Below are 14,029 nucleotides of genomic sequence, written 5' to 3'. Positions count from 1 at the left end.
CCCTCCCTGCAGCTATTAGGAATTGGATTTGGAGCAGAACGATCCATTTAGTCTCTCTACCCGTTCCGACGCCTCTCGCTCGCTCACCAGCTTCCACACCTCCTCTGTAGGCTTCTCTCATCAAAGCCAAGGCTTAATCTGTCTATTTTTACCTGGAGGAATGAAAGGAAGGGGATGAGGTAATGCTTTTCCTGTCCATCAGGTGGGCACTCGTGCGTCTTGTGTTGAGGATGATTTAGAGAGACAGCGCCACCATGTGGATTCAAATCAAAACAAGCTGAAATGGTGATGTCAGTGGTTGGTGAAAAAAAAATAGTAAACACACATTCGAAAGCATTTTATTTAATAAAAAAAAATCTGTGAAACATCAGACAGTATTGCCTTCACCTGTCACTTAAGTGCAACTCTCAGAAGCTAAAAAAAAAAAAAAAACTTGAAACCGCCAGTATTGAGTAATAAAAACTCATTTTACAAGGTAGTGTGACAGAACCGGCTTCCACATTTCCCCTCTGCAATATAAATGCGATATGTATCCTGAGAGTTATTTTTTATTATTATTCTTAAGCAGAAAAGGTGCACAGGAGTCTGAAAATAAATAATCGTTTGTAGACTTATAAAACACAGATCGAAATTGATGCGCAGAGCTTTCGACACGTCCGGAAAGCCTCCCGGGCCACTTGTTTGTATTTCCATTCAGAGTTTATTATCCCTCCCTTGCTGTAAAAAGGCACTTGGGCGGCAGAGGTGCTGCGTCCCATAGCAAAGAAACAAAGATTTTTAAAAAATTATCTTAAATCGTCTTTTTTCAGTTGTCTTTGTCGTGGTTCTGACCGTTGCAGGCGTTGGGTCGGCGGATGCAGAACTTGCGTGGGTGGTCTTTAAAGTCAAGGTAGTCGGAGACAACGCGTGGGTGCTGCTCTATGAAATGATGAAGCTCATCTGGACAAAAAAAAAAAATAGGTTAAGCCCAGGTCTCGGAAGTTGTCCTCGTATGTTAACAATCGATACAACTGTTCTTACCATACGTGATTTTCCCGGTATCTGGTCCATCGAGCTCCATAAAAAGCATTGACAAATCAACTTCTTTCACTCCCAACATTATTTCCAAGGTGGAGGCCAGCTCGTCTTCATGGACCTCGCCGCTGTCCTCGTTGGCGTACATCTGTGCATAAAAGGACTTAAAGCTCTTTTATGCAATACATCAAAATGGATTATGCTAAGAGTGGTTTGTTTTGGTTTTTTTTACCTTGAAGGCCAGCTTGAGGGTCTCCATTGACCTTGATGGTCGGTAAATAGTGGACATAGCAATAATAAAGTGTCTGATGTCAATGTGACCATCTTCATCCTGGGCAAAATATTTTACATAAGAGTAGTGAGCACACAAATATTTTAAGATAACTTTCTAAAAATGCTAAATAAAACTGCAACCTCCAAAACCTCCGCTAGAGGGAGCCACTTGTGTAGTAAAAAAAAATTCATACAGCTCTTAATCGATCATACCAAACTGAGTCTTTTATGCATTTTATGCCAAAAAAAAATCCAAACTGCAATCTACAGAATCTCCGCTAGAGGGAGCTACTTGTGTAGTAAAATTTGATAGCTCTTATTAGATCATACCAGAATTTGTAGCTGACTTGTCACATATGGTCTTTCATACATTTTCTGAAGTATCCATGCACTTAAAAACTTATTATCTACCTTGATGAAGAGGTTGCTAACTTCTTGCAGCGTCTCTGTAACTGTCAGGTGAAGGAAGCAAGCCAAGTCTTGTAAATTCAGTTTATGTCTTTGCAGCTTCCTGACTCTGCTGGCATGCTCATTCAGGAGGTTGTCTGTAATCTTCAGCCTGTCATGACAAAGAAAAAAAAAATCATTGGTTACAAATTGAAAATGAAAGTGCAACTCATGATTTGGTGTATTTCTTTTGTATCACCAGAAGATGTCAGCATCATCTTGACTTCTTTGTGACCCTCAACTCACTCACCTCAAGCGACGTACCAGAAGATTGAACTCAAGCAGGCTGCTGGGATTGTGGATGCGCAAGGGCCCTCGCGAAAAACTAATCTCCCGGTCCTCAAAGGAAAGATCCGTGAGCGGCACCTCCAGCGCTCTGTCAGGGGGGAATGCCGCTGGAAGGTAATCAAAGCCGCACACACACATGCCAACACACACTCACTTGGCCATGAGTTTTCGAACGTTGTTGGCGAACAGAGTTGGATTTTCTTTCTCCTCGTCAGACGGAGTGTAAACCGGCAAGTACTGAAAAAAAACAATGGTCAGCTCAGTAAACGTGCCGTCAGATAGTCCAATCCAAAACTGTTTTACCTCCATCTCCATGGCATTGTGAGGCTGACACAGAGTTAGCCATAAAATCTTAAGCCTGGGAGTATGAAAAACACAACAATGACACGTCAGACACAATGTCGCATTCTTTTAAACGTGGAAGCTATGTGTACTGCGGTTTGTTGTTTTGTATTGGGGGTGTTGCACTCACGCTCCAGGCCCTCTCCACGTCCATGAAATTGTATCCTGCGGAAGGGAAGTGGAGAAAGGAAATGACAAACATGAACCACACTTTTTTTTTTCTATGAAGGCCGGAGCAGAAAACTGGGCAGCTTTTGTCTGTGGTTTTAATGTTGTGAAGGTAGGAGGGTGAAGGGGCAGATGGTTCACATTTATCTCCGGTTACAAAGAGGCCCACCTTGGATTCAGGCTGCTCAAAATGCTTGCTCTTAAATTGTTGAGCTCACTTATGAGAAAGTCAACAGTACACTGAAACTAGTTAGGATGAAACGTATTAATGTGCGCTGTATTGTTGACGCAGGGATATCAGGAAAACAATGTGCCTGCAGCAAAGCTCGAGGAGCTTGGATCCAATTCACTTTCTCAATGACGAGGTAACCACACAAAATGGAACATGTCACAACAATCACTTACATAAACCTAGCACTATGTTCATAACTCAAAACATCCCTCCTCACTGAAATGAATGGAAATACCATTAATCCGTTCCAGCTTTCTCTAAAATAATGTGTTTTGTGGCTAACGATAGTGATTGAGGATCAGAAAACTCGAAACTTCTAGAGAAACTACTATGTATGTTTCATGAGGTGTATTTAGAGACATGATACGTGTGCGTGTATACGTCAGCGAGATAGCCAAACGAAGAAAGGGCAGGATGAAATATCATCCGAGCAGAGCATGAAGTCATTCAACAAAAGAGGAACCTGTACATATATAACGTGAAGGGAAACCTTGACATAGTGGGTCTCAGTGACTGGAAGTTACTGTTCATGTTTACCAGTTTGTTTTGGTATCGCAAAACCATCGGTTGCACTGGGAGTCCTGGGATGAAAGCACCTGGCGGAGCACAACAGGGAATGTGTCAGCTTTGCTAGCTCGCAGACAGAACAAACCGCAAACAATATGGACAATAGAAGCGAGCAATGGAATTACAGACTGGAATAAATGGGGATTAGGCCGAGCGGTAGCCGGCGGGCTAAACACAATCGGACACAGGAAGCGAGGGGATTACAAATGAATTCCGATCTGGAAGCAGTCAAAAATATTGACAATATATTGTCCAGATAAGCTCAACATACCCGCTTTGAATAAGATGAGGCTTGTCCTGTTGGTGCATGTACCCTCTGGAAATATCATGATCTAGATTTAAAAAAAAAAAAAAAAGAAATAAAATGAACAAGATTTCGATTGTCAGGTAAATCAATTCAATGCCTTACCTGAGGCCACTCCCCTCCAGAGCGTGCTCTCCTCTTGATCTCCTCAACACTTTGCTTCCGAGAGTCTTGGTCCGAGCGGAATACAAACACCGGTCTGATGTACTTGATCAGGGCTAGGTGGGGAAAAAAAAAAAAAAATAAGCGGGAGATATTGTCACGGAAGATGTCAGTCAAGTTTGTTACTCACTGCCCCAGATGGGAAGACTGCCACTTTCCAGTTTAGTGACAATGGAGCACATAGTGCGGGTGATGGGAATGGCGTCAAAGTAGCTGGAGTGCGGTGCCACCGTGATGATGGGGGCCTCGGAGGACGTGGCCCGTTGGCCTTTTACATTAATCCAATGGAAACCACCACAAAACCACATGGCCCTCATAATCACGCTCAGGGAACGTTTGATAAAACTGTCAAGAAAAAAAAAAAAAATCATTTCATCTATTTTAGGCCCACAAAAATAATCAACAGTAAAGAAGAACTTCTCCACACCTTCTCCACCATGACTGCGAGTCAGCAATAAATTCAGAGCGTCCGAACGAGGCTGCGAAAGCAAACGGCCACGCCAGCAGCATGAAGAAGGATACCATGAGTAGTCGAACTGGAAACACCGTCACAGACATGAGTCCAATCTACAGAACGGGGAAAAAAAAAAAAAAAAGACATCGCATTAAGCTCGGCCGGTCACATGAGACTCTTTGTAGCATCAAGACACACTTTGACATTCTTGAGTATTCCGAGGAGAATACACACATCCCATTAGTCGATTTAAAAGAGAAACAGCAGCTAACTCAATTGAATCCACACAGAGAGTCACGCTTTGTTCTCAGGCCAGTGTTTTAATGGGTTAATGGGGTGGGGGGACGCTAATTAACGCTGGAAAAATAGCAACATTCCACAAGGGAAATAAGGATTTGATTTGGTTAGATGTACAAATTCATTTTCAATGGCACATTATTATGGTTTATTAGTAGTAGCACGCTACTATAAAACCGCCTCTTTAATAGCAATTAGATGTACCATTTGGATTACATGCACTTAAAATCAATTTGAAAATATATAAACGATTAAAAATAGCGCTTAATACAAATAAAATAAAAATACATAAAAATACATAAATAGCATCTACCTAATTTTAGATCCACAAATAATTCAGATATACAGTATAAATAATTGAGATGAATGTGGTGGAGAAAAAAAAAGCAAAGATTACGCAAGGGGGAAGCCACCCACTGGTCATATGGTGCAAGTAACGTGAAGGTCAGTCAGGATGGAAATGAGGATGACAAGTCAGCTGATGCCTTTCCTCTCGCTGTGTTCCCACTCGTGGCGTTTTATGCATCAAGCAAGATCACGACGATGGAATGCTATGTAAATAGTCACTTGTGACGTTCCAACCCTTTTTCTGCCTTCTCCTGACCTAGCTCTGATCTCTTCTCGATCTTCAGGGCCTTTGTGGTGGTAATCTCGCAGGACTTTCCCTGCAATGGGTCCATCAGTAGTATGATTTTGCTCCCCAGCTGCTGCCTTCATTTATTATACCTCACTGGCTTCAACTGTTTTGTCTCTATTTTGCATTGATGTGCATTTTGTCACCTCTCTGGGGAATGGTGGCAATCCCGTCCTCCTCCATCCCTCTCTGGAGGAGCCCAGGTGCACGCTGCGGGGCCATATTAATAAATAAACAGTTATGAGGCAGATTTATGATGCTCCATAACTCTTCTTCCTGCTTCCCTGCCTCCACTTCACTTGGACTTGACACATCAGAGCTTCACAAATCCATCCGGGAGGATCCTCTTGACATTTTCCCGAGGGAGGGGGGGGGGGGGGGTAATGACAATGTTGCTGGTATTTTTGTCCATTTGAGCTATGCAATCTATGGAATTTCAAGTCTTGATTATGATGATTATGAAAAATTAATAGATGTAAAATGAATGCCTAGCATGTCAAAATAAGGGACCATGTTGGATGGACCCTGTGGGGAACTTCTCAAATTTTTGTGAGGACAGGTTGAGACGTGTTAAGCAATCGAGGTCACAGTCCACCTAAATTTGGTATTTATCTCAAGACACCTAAGAATGCTTTTGCTGATGGTTGATAAAAGACTTGCGGACATCATAGCTCCACCAAATCTCATGTGTTTTGTTTTGGGAGCTGTAGCTGGCAGCCATGACGGGATTTCCACTCCTAAAAAAAAAAGTGTGACTCAGCTGGAATGACTTCTACAGTCTGTCTACTGTCTCATTTTTTTTTTTTTTTTTTAGACTGGTCACCAATTGATCACAGGGCACAAATAAGCACCCAGAAAAAAACACAACATGCTAACAGCTAGAACATAATTTGGCTTTCGAGGTTCCACTGTAGCTTTAAAGCCCCAAGGCCAAGTATAAAGTCATGTTTGTTTATGTAAAACACTCTCTTGTCTTGAGGTGGAAAAATACACCTCGGCGCCACATTAGTCAGCGGCAATAGGAAGTGTGAAGCAGAGACTGTCTTTGGCCTATATTTACGGCTATCCTGCTGTCATCTGGTACAAACAAAATTGTTAACAGGCGCCTTCAAAGGCTAGTGGATAAATATCAGTGATAAGCGCCCATTATAGGGAAATGCGGAATTCAGGACGATAAAATGAAAGGAAAGGAACTGCATGCACAAAAAACTTTATTGCCGCAAAAGTCAATTGTCTTTGTGTAAATTTAATGGGGGTAAATTACAGCGCTTGACAGGGAGGTTGTTTGTACTGAGCCTGAATGTTTTGGAAAGAATGAAAACAGGCAGGGACTTCAAGTCTGTGAGAAAAAAAAAATGTTGCTTGACTTGATATAGTATTGAGTGTCTAAGAGTGTTTAAAAATAAGAAAATTAAGACAGTCAATGAGGGGGAAAAAAAAGTATTGATGGATTGACTTGAGATCTTTTTTATTGGTCTGTGAGATTAGAAGAGAAGCAGAAGTTCATCCATCACCAAGAACGTGTCCAATCGATCCATAGGTTGATTGATGACGAGACAATTGAAAGTGTCCGCTCGGCCAAAGCTGTGATAGATTTAAGATGAAAGCACAGCTGCTCTTCAGTGCAATCCCGCTTCAGGTTCATGTTTGCTTTGCCACCACTAGTCATGTCTTGTTAGGTCCATAAACATGAGAGCAACCATTAAGCCTGGACTTTTGTAGTCATATATTTCATCATATTAAATTACACCATTTTGTGTGGCGCTTTCACAATAAGGGCAAGTTGCTGCATTCACTTGCAAGTTAGTGCATGACAATGTTGAGAAATTTGCATGAACTTGCAAACAGATGCACAGAATCTCTTACGTGGCCTAGATATTTTCTTGATGTGGTTTCTGTGGTCTACACACCAAAATCTTTTTTTTTTTTTTTTTTACATTTCCAGTTACCTATAATGTGTACAACTCAATTTAAAAATAAAAGAGAGTCACCAAAGTGTCCACAAGTTATCAAATGCGCGTAAAAAGTTATTTTGTATTGCAAAACACTTTATACCAAGTGAAATGGTCAAAGGTTGCATATAGATACAAAATATAACTAAAGTTGTCATAAAGGCGATCAAAGAAATACAAATAGAGCCTTACCTTTATTTTGTCTGCATTGCTGAGCGTTATCGTATGAACGAAAGGGTTCCTGCCCCATCTGGAAGGGCGATTGCCAGACGAGATCATTGCTGCAAGTAATCAAATAGCGATCAAACTGTGTATATCTTAGTCTAAAGTCGCTCTTTTGGAGTTTTTGCGCGAGGCGTTATCAACGTCTTGTGTCCCGTCGTCGGACTTGGAAAGGGCTGCAAGTGCGCGGAGAATTGTGCGATGCAAAGGGAGTAAACATAGGTCCGCTTTCAGCAAGCGTGCGAAATTGAACACGTTGATTTCCGGTTGTAAATAAAAGGCAACGTTGACAACGTCAACTTTGATCCCTTTTTTTTCCTTTTACGTTGCTTTCTGACACGTTTGGGATTATATTGGCAAAGTATTTCAAAGCAAGGACTATGATATTCTTATGATGTAGAATCATGGTAGTCTGTCAATTGCTTTGTAAAACCTATGCTAACTTACAAATTCAGCAAGGGCTCAAATTATTATTTCCATCACTCCTGGATTGTTGAAATGTGTTTCCCCATTTGTGTATAATAATCTTGGAAAATCATCCAAGCAGGTTGACTGTTTGTTGCCAAATACATTTTACATCATCTACTTGATATGCATGTGTGATTTCTATGTTGGCATCATTTTGTAAGGTTTTTAAAATGGGTAAGAAAAAAAATCAGCTTAATAAATGGACTATGAAAAGAAATCATTAACAGTAGACTAGTAAAAGAAGAGCACACTTGTATAAATCAAAGACTTTGTCTCCCTCTTGTGGAAGAGAAATGCATAATACTCCTGTAGCTGCTTTTTTTTTCACAACTTCCATCTGATGAAATCCAAAAACCTGTTAAATGTGCATACAACTGCAACAAAACGAAATAACTATCCAAAAGAGTAGGTCACCAAATCATTTTATTTTGCAAGCAGACTCAATCTTCAAAACTAAAAAACATCAACCTTGTCTCTGCTTGTGTCTCGGATGTGTCTTGCAATAAACAAACAAGCGGCCCCGTCGTCGCACAAAGAAACAATCTTTGCAGCGTCTCTTTAAGGCAGACTTAGTTTTCATCCCATTCGAGAGCTGGATGCAGGGAAGATGCTGACATTGTCCCAATAAGGACGGTCTGCACGTAGTAGGCGGGATGCAGATGAGTCTGGCTGATGATGGAACGTGAGGAACTGTGCTGAGGCTGGACAAACATCGGGAGGAAGCAACCGTCGGTAAATAGTGCCAGCTTAACCGATTCATCTGGCGAGTCAGGGAGGCTGTCAGGTGCTTCAAGAAGTGAGATGCCATTTGTTCCAGACCTAAAACAACGATCAGGAATAGGGAAACAATGATGACATGTCTCCATATTTAAATGCAGTATAGTATTATAAACATTATTAGGGCAGTCGTCAATTAGAATTTTTGCTGCAGAACTGATGCTCCATATGCAAAAGATTTTTTGCAAATGCCCGTATAGATAAATACAATACACGGGGTCCACGTTTTGGTAAATTTGCATTTAAAAAAAAAACGCTCATCTATAAATTTTCAGTGCATCAGTAACTGGACGCGTCTTGCAGATCAGAATGTGTACCTAATAAAATAGCCAGCCGGAAAGTGGCCGACCTTGCATAAGACGATCATTAGCAAACCAGGCATTAAATAGAGTCCCTGCAGGGAATTATGAAATAAAATCACATTGAAATACCTTAAAGTTGCTCCTCGAGAATATAATCAGGTACAGAGATCATATAATTTTGGTTTTGATCACAACAACATCGACAACAACGTTGCAGGTTAGCTCGGAAGTATAAGGCTATTTCCGGTTTTCGTGATTTTACTTTACCCTGAGTTTTGTCTCGCAGTCTCCCTTACCAATACGTCAGCTACCAAAAGGTTCCGTTATATTGTAATAATCCATCATAAAAGTAAAAACAATTATTGGATAATGAAACATTTGTATTGTGGCGGACCTTTGGACTAAGTCTGCTGGGTGAGAGGCCTGGTCATAAAGTCTGCCACAATATTCGCGTTTCAATTTACACCTCTAAGGCATAATTCGGGTTATTAAAGAATTTCGAAAACCGCTGAGCATCTTGGGAAAGTAATTTGCTGCAATCATGGCGGCCACCTTAATTCGAATGTTGTCCTTCAGTAAAAATGCAAAAGCATTAGTTTCTCCTTTGAGACTCACTGCTGTGCCCGTGCACCGTTACTCCGTGGAGGTTGCCACTACCGGCGAGCCCATCACACATACTGGACAGGTACTTTGTGCTATACAATTTGTTAGCCTGTATACTGCATGCACCACCGGTTATCAAGCGACATTGCTATTATGATACACATTGAATTTCTGTCGCATAACAAACTCGTTGTTCGGTGATACATTGCAAGTATTTAATGCGCAGGTGTTTGATGCAAACGACCCAAGGAGAGCCAGATTTGTTGGCAAACAGAAGGAGGTAAGATATATATATATTTTTTATAACTTTATTGCAACTAGGTTTCTGCAAAGTCGTAGTGCTGTTATATTTTTTATTAGTAAGCATGTTTCACTTTAGAATTGCATGTTAAAATGTTACAGATAATTTTTCCAATCTGTTGCATGCCATGTCATTGTGTCTTTTTACATTTTACACTATAGACAATATCAGTTGATGTCAACCTATTTGTTTATTTCCGCCTCATTGCTAAATGGCATACCCCTTATTTATAGTTAGTTGCAAATTGCTAAGCAGGCCACTGTAAACGTTTAGTGTCTGGGGGGAAAAAAGTGTCACATTTAAATAAGATTTTCGATTTTAATGGAAGAAATGTTTTCATTAGGTGAATACGAACTGGGCCATCAAGTTGGTGGCTGAGGAGAGTGTGAGTGACGTCGAGGCCCGTGTTGTGTCCTGTGATGGCGGAGGAGGAGCACTCGGTCACCCCAAAGTCTACATTAATCTGGTAAGATTTTGCTAAATAAATAAATACAAATATAATATTTGTGTATCACCACCATACTGATATATGGAAATTTGCCATTATTGCCATCACTAAGTTCAGATTTTTAGTTAGGCCGACTACTACTGCTCGTTTTCTAGTTATGCGGATTTCCATACTGTATATTTAAGACGTGCAACTCCATCATAATAAATGCAATTGTCTGTGCTTTAAAGATATTAATTATCATTTTTCTTACATTCTCTGCAGGATAAAGATACTAAAGTTGGCACATGTGGCTACTGTGGATTGCAGTTCAAGCCAAAGCATCATCACTGAATTAACTCCTCTTCCTTCTCTACATTGTAACTTGCAATATTAGTGAATAAATTTATAATCTACCTACCCGGGGATTGGTTTATTCTCCAATTTATTCTCTTCGATTTTGGGAAGCCATTTGATCATTTTTTTCAACGTAAATTGTTATTTTCATGCGTTTGTCATAATTGTTTAACATATTACAGAGTATTGCAGTTACTATTGTTGACCGCTAGATGTCGGCATTGTAATTATAAATGCATTGCTGTACTGTTTTCCTCAACCTTTTTTTGAGCCAAGGTACCCGTTTTACATTGAAAATTTTTAATTGTACCCCAAACCAGGAAAAAAATGAATAGTAAGTATTAATACAAAAAAAAATGTTTTAATTTATTCTGTATAAACTCTGAGCTCTCATTTAATGAACCGTAAATGAAGAAGCCATGACCTATTTAGTTATATGAATTGCAACAGGTGAGTATACTTTTCTTCCTTGTGGAACCGAATGGAAGAGCATATCATTGTTTTTGTCACTGACATAGCTCTCTATTGTGCCACGGCATTCTGATTGGGAATCCTGAAACCGCCTTTTCATTTGCACTACTCCGTTCAAACTGCAGGACATCAGGGGCAGAAAATAAGAAACAGTAGTGCGGAACAATGCATGTTTGAAGAAGATCATATATATATATTTCATCAGGCTTATTCTCCACAGACCTCTGCATGCCAAATTGGCCCGTACTTGCACTCCAGACAGCACTAGTCTGCTCTGTCCCCAGTGATGCAGCTGGTGGAACTGCATTTTCCACGCCGTGGCGCTCAGGTTAAGGCGGGGGGATAAGTCAGCCAGATATAATTGGCCCTGGTGACTTCTGGAAAGTGAGGCTTGTGCTTGTAGTTAACCTCATCTATAGTCAGACTGCTGTGGATGAGTGAAAGCGTAGGGAAGAGGTGCATTGTTAAAAATGACGCAGGGAAGCCTGGCCCGTGTCAGAGTTGACTGCTTGGTGTAGTCAGAGCAGAGGTGGAGCTTCCGTTGAGTTGTTAGACGATGCCAGGGGCAAAAAAAAAAAAATCTTCCGATGAAACTGAGCATATGAATTGCACTGAATAAAATAGCGCTTATACTTTCCAGCCAGTAGTTGTTAATTAATTTAATCTTCCTAAACGAAGCTCACAGCAGATCTCACATCTGCCAAAGTTGTGTGTGATGTGGCCCTCGGTCATCTTTAAAATCCACTTATCTGAAGGCTGTTATGATCTTAAAAAAACTCTTGGATCATGAAATGCCAGTGAGCTCCTTAACAAAAACAATCCCTCACTCTGTGCAAAACATTCTCCTCATCGCTATAATTGCCCCATTAAAATATTTCCCCTTGAAGATGTGTCATTGTACAAACCTCTTGGCTCATTATGGAGCTGCCTGCAGCCAATTATCTGAACCTCCCTGTCTGGTGACCAAAAAAAAAAAAAAAAAAGTAGAGTCTTTAGGCAGATCTAGAAGCAGCCCGTCCTCCTCATATCCATGCTCATCGTACAACGCGGCAAAACAAAAAAATGACCTTTGGTCATTGTCTCGGGGCAACTCGGCTGAGCTCCACTTTGGAGTCAGGTGACAGAGCATCTGACCTTTTAGCGTGGAAATAATGACTTGTTCTCGTGCCAGCAGCCGGGAGCGTAACGTCGGGGTGCAAGACACTTCTGGCGACATGTGACACTTTTTTTTGGAGGAGGGAGTTTGCACTGAGCACTTTGATAGTCATGGAAGACACAAGAGACTTGGAGCTGTGTATATGTATGCCAACCTGTGCAAGTGCGGAAGGCAAACAGGCGTCTGACAGAAGGTGTGGACAGGAGTAATTGGATCTTGACTTTTTTTTTTAACAGTGCTCAAATATTGTGGTTAAGAAAACTAGGTCATAGTGTGGCATTGTGCTGTTAAGGAAGCCTGGAAAGTGTGTGTGTGAGTTCCGCTGAGCTCTCGTTGGTTAAGTAAGCTCTCCACAGTCGGAGATGGAGGAGAGACCCAGAAAAGAGCTGTAAAAAAAAAACAAAATAATAATAAACTTGTGATTTTGGAGAGATAAAATAGTCGTATAAGTAAAAGTTGTTTTAGCTCAAACAATTGTTTTTACATTTATTTTTAAGTTAAGGGGAAAATAGGTAGATTTATTTTTAATTTTCTTTTGTATTGTTATCATATGTTACAATCGAGTATACATTTTCATTTTTAAAACATGCAACCATTTTTTGGGGGAGAGTGCTGGAGCAAATTAATGGCATTTCTATTCATTTCAATAAGAACAATCAGTAAAAGTAGTAAATGCTATTTAAACCAAGTCTTCATATGAGGTGCTTGCAAAAAAAAACCAATCATTTTCATTTGCCTATGTTGTCATATGCTTGGAAAAAAAAAAATCATTTTCATTTGCCTATGTGTCATTCCCGACCCGATCCACAGAGGACCGTTGTTGTGAGACAAACAATGTGACTTAATCACATTTAATGGCCGAGGGAGCATCTGAAGCTTCGTGTCGGGCTAACTGTGTGTCTCGCTCGTGTTCCCACAGGTGAGCTGACACATTCCAAGAGAATGAAGGAGTTGAGCAAGAGGAGAAGATGCAGAGAGGATTCCTGGAGGAAGTGTGAAAGGTCAGTGCGACAAATCACAATGTGAGAAGGATAACAGTGAAAGAAAACTTTGCATCCCTATTGAATAGTTTACATGCTACACTTAATATTGACCACTCATTTCAAAATATATTTAACAGTTCCAATTATTCACGTCACGCAACCTAAGTAAAATAAAATCGACACTCGTGTTTTAACTCGGTGTTGTCAGATTGCTTTTTAATGCCCTTAAGTAAATCGTGAAAAACGTTTCGATTCTCTCGAGGGAAGTTCCGCCTCCAAGTGTAGCAAGAGTGAAGGCACTCATAGCTCTTAACCCCACTCACAAGAGGGTCACCCTCTTATCTGGTTGCCATGTGATATCCTTCATGACTCCATTTTTTTTTTTTTTTAAAGGCTTCCAAACGATATTTTTCCCGATTATTATGCGAATGAATGAGGTGAGCACAATCGTATCGGCCTTGGAGCCACTTCCTGTCAGCGAGTTGAGGGGGGGAAGAAAACTTTACAAAAATAAGAAGTCAGATGTCATTATTTATCATCTCGACTCTTATTTATTTATGAAGCAGAAAGAGAATGAAATTCTCGGATGAATTCATCCTGAATTATTTAATGTAAAATGGTTAATTCCATACAAAGCCTGGGAAGATCCCTCCTCTGTTCTGATAAATACTTTATCACTGCTCCTAAATCGAAAACAGGAGAACAATGGTGGTGGTGAGGACGGGGGGGGGCAGTTTCTTGTTGGGCTGTGTTTTAGAAAAACGCTACTTTAAGTGCTTTGAGTGCAAAACTTGACAAGTTTCCCCCCCCCCTGTAATATTTGAAGCA

The 14,029-nt window shown here is 40.6% G+C and overlaps 4 protein-coding genes across 5 annotated transcripts in view; 2 read left to right on the top strand and 2 right to left on the bottom strand.

The window, feature by feature from the left end:
- sox4a (SRY-box transcription factor 4a) overlaps positions 1 to 14,029 on the top strand; it is a 191,876-nt gene that overhangs the window by 121,750 nt on the left and 56,097 nt on the right. The window contains exons 10-12 of one of the 2 annotated variants that reach the window (XR_015069230.1): positions 1,937 to 2,136; positions 2,825 to 2,897; positions 13,138 to 13,219. The gene's annotated coding sequence lies outside the window, so the exon portion shown is untranslated. Of the gene's footprint in view, positions 1 to 1,936; positions 2,137 to 2,824; positions 2,898 to 4,182; positions 5,529 to 13,137; positions 13,220 to 14,029 lie in introns of those variants that run through there. The other variant, XR_015069231.1, reaches the window with a different exon arrangement.
- lpcat1 (lysophosphatidylcholine acyltransferase 1) lies at positions 327 to 7,609 on the bottom strand. Its single transcript, XM_085939981.1, has 14 exons — positions 7,327 to 7,609; positions 4,225 to 4,364; positions 3,928 to 4,142; positions 3,741 to 3,853; positions 3,603 to 3,663; positions 3,302 to 3,360; positions 2,495 to 2,529; positions 2,326 to 2,380; positions 2,177 to 2,259; positions 1,985 to 2,110; positions 1,699 to 1,846; positions 1,247 to 1,345; positions 1,021 to 1,162; positions 327 to 939 (listed from the first exon to the last, which is right to left on the bottom strand). Exons 1-14 carry the CDS (start codon positions 7,411 to 7,413, stop codon positions 806 to 808), a joined length of 1,497 nt encoding a protein of 498 aa, XP_085796107.1. The 5' UTR covers positions 7,414 to 7,609; the 3' UTR covers positions 327 to 805.
- Positions 8,231 to 9,352, bottom strand: mrpl36 (mitochondrial ribosomal protein L36). Its single transcript, XM_085939990.1, has 2 exons — positions 9,033 to 9,352; positions 8,231 to 8,643 (listed from the first exon to the last, which is right to left on the bottom strand). The coding sequence occupies exon 2, from the start codon at positions 8,630 to 8,632 to the stop codon at positions 8,288 to 8,290; it is 345 nt and encodes a 114-aa protein (XP_085796116.1). The 5' UTR covers positions 8,633 to 8,643; positions 9,033 to 9,352; the 3' UTR covers positions 8,231 to 8,287.
- On the top strand, positions 9,409 to 10,661 carry ndufs6 (NADH:ubiquinone oxidoreductase subunit S6). Its single transcript, XM_085939989.1, has 4 exons — positions 9,409 to 9,588; positions 9,733 to 9,786; positions 10,151 to 10,273; positions 10,520 to 10,661. The coding sequence occupies exons 1-4, from the start codon at positions 9,445 to 9,447 to the stop codon at positions 10,586 to 10,588; spliced, it is 390 nt and encodes a 129-aa protein (XP_085796115.1). The 5' UTR covers positions 9,409 to 9,444; the 3' UTR covers positions 10,589 to 10,661.

The sequence above is a fragment of the Syngnathus leptorhynchus genome, chromosome 20 (genome assembly GCF_054491065.1).
Source record: "Syngnathus leptorhynchus isolate UIUO chromosome 20, UIUO_Slep, whole genome shotgun sequence".
Classification (NCBI taxonomy): Eukaryota; Metazoa; Chordata; class Actinopteri; order Syngnathiformes; family Syngnathidae; genus Syngnathus; species Syngnathus leptorhynchus.
This window is presented reverse-complemented; position numbering and strand designations above follow the sequence as displayed.